This window comes from Urocampus carinirostris, chromosome 14 (genome assembly GCF_059441175.1).
Source record: "Urocampus carinirostris isolate Australia breed hairy pipefish chromosome 14, RoL_Ucar_1.0, whole genome shotgun sequence".
In the NCBI taxonomy this organism is placed as follows: Eukaryota; Metazoa; Chordata; class Actinopteri; order Syngnathiformes; family Syngnathidae; genus Urocampus; species Urocampus carinirostris.
This window is the reverse complement of record NC_142362.1, coordinates 2,531,464-2,537,463: the sequence shown is the minus strand read 5'-3', so window position 1 is coordinate 2,537,463 and position 6,000 is coordinate 2,531,464. Positions and strand designations below refer to the sequence as shown.

The window sequence follows — 6,000 nt, the reverse complement described above, 5'->3', positions numbered from 1 at the left end:
TCTCTCTCTCTCTCTCTCTCTCTCTCTCTCTCTCTCTCTCTCTCTCTCTCTCTCTCTCTCTCTCTCTCTCTCTCTCTCTCTCTCTCTCTCTCTCTTTATTGTTGTCTTTCCCTTACTCGATCTTTCCCTCTTTCTCTTTTTCCCTTTTTGTCTCATTCTCTATTTTTTGCTGTTTGTCTTTGTGTTTCTCTCGTTCGTTTCTCAAGCGCACCCTTCTCTCTATCTCTCTCTTGCTCTATTTTTCATATGTTTTCTCCGTTTTTCAATTTCTCTTTAGTCCGAACCTATCTCTCCCCCCCATTTCTCTCTCTCTCTCCCCCCATCTCTCTCTCTCTCTCCCTCTTTCTCTCTCTCTCTTCGTGGGGCGGGTCAGCCCCACTACGGCCCGCCTATAGTGACGGGGCTGAACGGGAGCCGTGGGCCAAATTTCACGTCACGCTCTCTCTCTCTCTCTCTTCCACTCTCTCTAGCCCTCATCTACCGCCCCCTCCCTCCCTCCCTCCATCCCTCTCTTTTTTCCTCCAGGCACTCTCACTCCGACTCTCCACTCGACTGAGGAGCGCATCGCGACGTCGGCACGGGGGGGAGCATGGCAGCAGCCGCCCACGGCGATTACAGAGGCTACCTGCGCAGCACCGTGGAGGCGGAAGGCGGACATCAGCGCCTCCAGGCGGCCGCCTCGGAGCACTCGCACCGGCCGCTCCTCTTCGGGACCCTGCTGCTCATGGGATTGCTCCAGGTGGCCTCCAGCGTGGCCATCCTGCTCCACTTGACCGGATACCTGCAGGAGGTAAGAGCTTTTTTTGTATATACCTCGTTTCAACTCGGGGGGGCCACACCGTAGAACAAACATTCCGTCGGGGGCCGGACGAGTAGATTCAAGAGAAAGAAAAAGAGGGATCAAGAAATAAGAGAAAGAGGGAGGGACAAAGAAAGGGAGAGAGCGTGAGAAACAAAAGAGGTAAGAGTCGTGAGAGAGGGGGAAAAGAAAGGGAGAGGAAGAAAAGAGAGAGAAGAGAAAAGAAAGCGCAAAGGGTATGAAGAGAGAAAGAGAAATGAGAAGTTAGAGCAAAAGCGGTTAAAAGACACAGAAAGAAAGAGACAAAGAGCAATAAAGGAAGAGAAAAAGAGAGACATGGAGGGTGAAAGAGACAGAGACAGAGTGGGAGAAAAGGGGTGGAAAAGAAAGAGAGAGAGAGAGAGCGTGAGAAACAAAAGATAAAAAGTCGCGAGAGAGGGGGAAAAGAAAGGGAGAGGAAGAAAAGAGAGAGAAGAGAAAAGAAAGCGCAAAGGGTATGAAGAGAGAAAGAAAAAGAGAGAAAAAGAGAAAAAGGAAGTTAGAGCAAAAGAGGTTAAAAGACACAGAGAGAAAGAGACAAAGAGCAATAAAGGAAGAGAAAAAGAGAGACATGGAGAGTGAAAGAGACAGACACAGAGTGGGAGAAAAGGGGTGGAAAAGAAAGAGAGAGAGAGAAAGAGAGATAGAGAGAGAGATAGAGAGATAGAGAGAGAAATATAGAGAGAGAAGAAATAAGAGAAGGAGGGAAGGAAAAGGAGAGAGGGCGGGACAAAGAAAGAAAAAGAGAGAGAGGGAGAGAGCGTGAGAAACAAAAGATAAAAAGTGTCGTGAGAGAGGGGGGAAAGAAAGGGAGAGGAAGAAAGAAATCCAACGAGAAATTGAAAGAGAGAAGAAGAGAAACAAGGAGAGAAAGAGATAAGGAGAAATTAAGAGAGACAGAGAAGGAGAGAAAAGGAAAAAAGGAAGAGAGAGCAAAAGAGGTTAAAAGACACACAGAGAGAAAGAGTCAAAGAGCAACAACGGAAGAGAAAAAGAGAGACACAGAGAGTGAAAGAGACAGAGACAGTGGGAGAAAAGGGGTGGAAAAGAGAGAGCGAAAGAGAGAGAGAGAAATAAATACAAGTACATTGTCTTTGTTCGAGGCACCTGGCTTTGGCAACATCAAGTGGACATATTTCAACCTACAGCTTATTTTTCTCTTGCGCTTCTCTGAGTGTTGTCTCGCGGGCCGGATTCAATCCCTTAGCGGGCCTGATATGGCCCGCGGGCCGCCTGTATGACACCTGTGCTCTAAAGAAAGGGTCTCACACTCATATGAGTTTGGATTTAGGGGTGTAACATTTCATTATAAAGCAATAATCGGGTTTTCTTTCCTCTCAAAATGTTTCCCTTTACTAATATATAACCTCTTGTAGAGTTAGCAACTGTTTATTTATCGAAACAACAATTAAATTAATTTCTACTGTGGTTTATTGAACTCGAGGGAAGTTCATGTAGAATGGAAAGTGACCAAGATACCGTGCACTCATTTGAAAACAGGGACCCTAATTTATATAACGGAGAAAAAAACGAGGAAAATCATGTAAAAATAATCATTTTTTCATTGTTCTCTATCTTGAAAGACATTCAAAAGACTTTATAATGTCACGACTGGTACAAGCAGGGGACCCAAATGCGTAACGTTTCACACAATGCTTGATTAAGGGATCGGGAAAGTCAGGGCGAGAGGAGAAGACAGCGATCTGGTGCTCCCTGGGCAGTAGGAGCGGGAAACCCTCGCGAACGAAGCGGGGTCGGAGATCGGAACTCGTCGGGTTGCCGGGACGAGCAGGAAGTCGAGGATCGGGGATTGATACAGGAAACAGAATCACGATATGAGTAGCTGGGACAGGAGAACGGAGCTAGGATTGGGCGAGAGGAAAAAGACAGTGATCTGGTGCTCCCTGGGCAGTAGGAGCGGGAAACCCTCGAGAACGAAGCGTGGTCGGAGATCGGAACTCGTCGGGTTGCCGGGACGAGCAGGAAGTCAGGGATCGGGAATTGATAAAGGAAACAGAATCACGATATGAGTAGCTGGGACAGGAGAACGGAGCTAGGATTGGGCGAGAGGAAAAAGACAGTGATCTGGTGCTCCCTGGGCAGTAGGAGCGGGAAACCCTCGCGAACGAAGCGGGGTCGGAGATCGGAACTAGTTGGGTAGCCGGGACGAGCGGGAAGTAAAGGATCGGGGATTGATACAGGAAACAGAATAAGGATATGGGTAGCTGGGACAGGAGAACGTAGCTAGGATTGGGCGAGAGGAAAAAGACAGCGATCTGGTGCTCCCTGGGCAGTAGGAGCGGGAAACCCTCGAGAACGAAGCGTGGTCGGAGATCGGAACTCGTCGGGTTGCCGGGACGAGCAGGAAGTCAGGGATCGGGAATTGATAAAGGAAACAGAATCACGATATGAGTAGCTGGGACAGGAGAACGGAGCTAGGATTGGGCGAGAGGAAAAAGACAGTGATCTGGTGCTCCCTGGGCAGTAGGAGCGGGAAACCCTCGCGAACGAAGCGGGGTCGGAGATCGGAACTAGTTGGGTAGCCGGGACGAGCGGGAAGTAAAGGATCGGGGATTGATACAGGAAACAGAATAAGGATATGGGTAGCTGGGACAGGAGAACGTAGCTAGGATTGGGCGAGAGGAAAAAGACAGCGATCTGGTGCTCCCTGGGCAGTAGGAGCGGGAAACCCTCGCGAACGAAGCGTGGTCGGAGATCAGAACTCGGCGGGTTGCAGGGACGAGCGGGAAGTCAAGGATCGGGGATTGATACAGGAAACAGAATCACGAAATGAGTAGCCGGGACAGGAGAACATAGCTAGGATTGGGGATCGATACAAGAAACAGAATAGGGATACGAGTAGCTGAGACAGGAGAAGGGAGCTAGGATCGGCGATCAATGGTGTTTTACATGGGCTATGTAGCTGATGCCTAGAAGTTTCCTGTAGCATCTCCAAAAACTGGATTTTTTTCCCAGTTTTGCTGTGAGAGTCCATGTCTCCTAAGCGTAGAGGAAGATGGAAGTAACCAGGGCTTGCATGATCTTGTTCTTGTCCCTCAAGATGGGTTTAAGTCTGGCAAGCGCGGCTGTGGTTTGAGCTAACCTGGCCATGATTTCTGGTTTTGACCCCTCTTCTGATATGACAGCTCCAAGATGATTAAATTTGGTGACAGGTTCTAGCTCTCCGTGGTTGATGGTGATGTCTGTGGTGATACCTTGGGGATTGTTGGTCATAACTTTTGTTTTTCTCTGTGCTGGTTTGGTTCTTTGTCCAGGCAATTGACCAGATCTCTTGAGTTCCTGTCCTTCCAATCTGGCAAGATCATAGTGATGTTGTGTCCCCCAATACTGACTGTACCTTCATGTTGCTCCAGAGCTTTGGACATGATCCTCTCCAGGAAGATGTTGCAGAGAGAATACAGCCTAGTCTCATTCCGACTGTGGTTTCAATGGTACCATTGATCAGTACTGCACGGTGGCAATGGCATACAGTTGCTCAAAGGTCTAAACGAGTTGCTGGCCCAGGTTGTCCTTCTGGATGGGTTTAAGACTGGCAAGCGCAGCTGTGGTTGAAGCTATCCTGGCCATGATTACTAGTATTGACCCCTCTTTTGATATGACATCCCTAGAATATTTATATTTGGTGACAGGTTCTAGCTCTCTGTGGTTGATGGTGATGTTTGTGGTGATACCTTGGGGATTGTTGGTCATTATTTTTGTTTTTTTCTGCGCTGATTACCACCCCATACTTGGTTGATGCTTTGTCCAGGCGATTGAGCAGATCTCTGAGTTCCTGTTCGTCTCCTGCCAATCCGGCAAAACAGACGTTAGTGACTGTACCTTCATGGTGCTCCAGAGCTTTGGACATGATCCTCTACGGGAAGATGTTGCAGAGAGAATACAGCCTCGTCTCACACCGACTGTGGTTCTAAACCAGGCTTAGCATATTTGGTATGGGAGTCATCCAAAAGTCATTGAAAGTAATCCAGTTAAAGTAACCCTACCCAACCCTGGTTTTGCCGGGGATCAAAGAGATCAAAGCCAGGAGAGAAAGCTGACCATGTGTTGTGAGTCATCATTTTATTCCTATTTACTTTCTTTTGTCTTTAATTAGCATGCTTGGTATTGGAGTCATCCAAAAGTCATTGAAAGTAATCCAGTTAAAGTAACCCTACCCAACCCTGGTTTTCCCGTGGATCAAAGAGATCAAAGCCAGGAGAGAAAGCTTACCAAGTGTTGTGAGTCATCATTTTATTCATATTTAGTTTTTTTTATCTTTTATTAGCATATTTGGTTTTGGAATAATCCAAAAGTCATTGAAAGTAATCCAGTTAAAGTAACCCTACCCAACCCTGGTTTTGCCGGGGATCAAAGAGATCAAAGCCAGGAGAGAAAGCTGACCACGTGTTGTGAGTCATCATTTTATTCATATTTAGTTTCTTTTGTCTTTTATGAGCATATTTGGTATTGGAGTAATCCAAAAGTCATTGAAAGTAATCCAGTTAAAGTAACCCTACCCAACCCTGGTTTTTCCAGAGATCAAAGAGATCAAAGCCAGGAGAGAAAGCTTACCACGTGTTGTGAGTCATTATTTTATTTATATTTCATTTCTTTTGTCTTTTATTGGCATATTTGGTATTGGAGTCATCCAAAAGTCATTGAAAGTAATCCAGTTAAAGTAACCCTACCCAACCCTGGTTTTGCCGGAGATCAAAGAGATCAAAGCGAGGAGAGAAAGCTTACCACGTGTTGTGAGTCTTCATTTTATTCCTATTTACTTTCTTTTGTCTTTTATTAGCATATTTGGAATTGGAGTCATCCAAAAGTCATTGAAAGTAATCCAGTTAAAGTAACCCTACCCAACCCTGGTTTTGCCGGGGATCAAAGAGATCAAAGCCAGGAGAGAAAGCTTACCACGTGTTGTGAGTAATTATTTTATTCATATTTACTTTCTTTTGTCTTTTATTAGCATATTTGGTATTGGAGTCATCCAAAAGTCATTGAAAGTAATCCAGTTAAAGTAACCCTACCCAACCTTGGTTTTGCCGGAGATCAAAGAGATCAAAGCCAGGAGAGAAAGCTTACCATGTTGTGAGTCATCATTTTATTCATATTGAGTTTCTTTTGTCTTTTATTCGCATATTTGGTTTTGGAGTCATCCA

General features: G+C 46.0%; 1 protein-coding gene across 1 annotated transcript in view; it reads left to right on the top strand.

Annotated features, from left to right (window-relative positions):
* Positions 1 to 538: 538 nt before the first annotated feature.
* Positions 539 to 6,000, top strand: part of tnfsf11 (TNF superfamily member 11) — a 30,121-nt gene continuing 24,659 nt past the window's right edge. Inside the window, exon 1 of the mRNA XM_088352333.1 lies at positions 539 to 790. Within this exon, the coding sequence (XP_088208459.1) occupies positions 590 to 790 (201 nt within the window). The 5' untranslated portion in view covers positions 539 to 589. The remainder of the gene's footprint in view (positions 791 to 6,000) is intronic.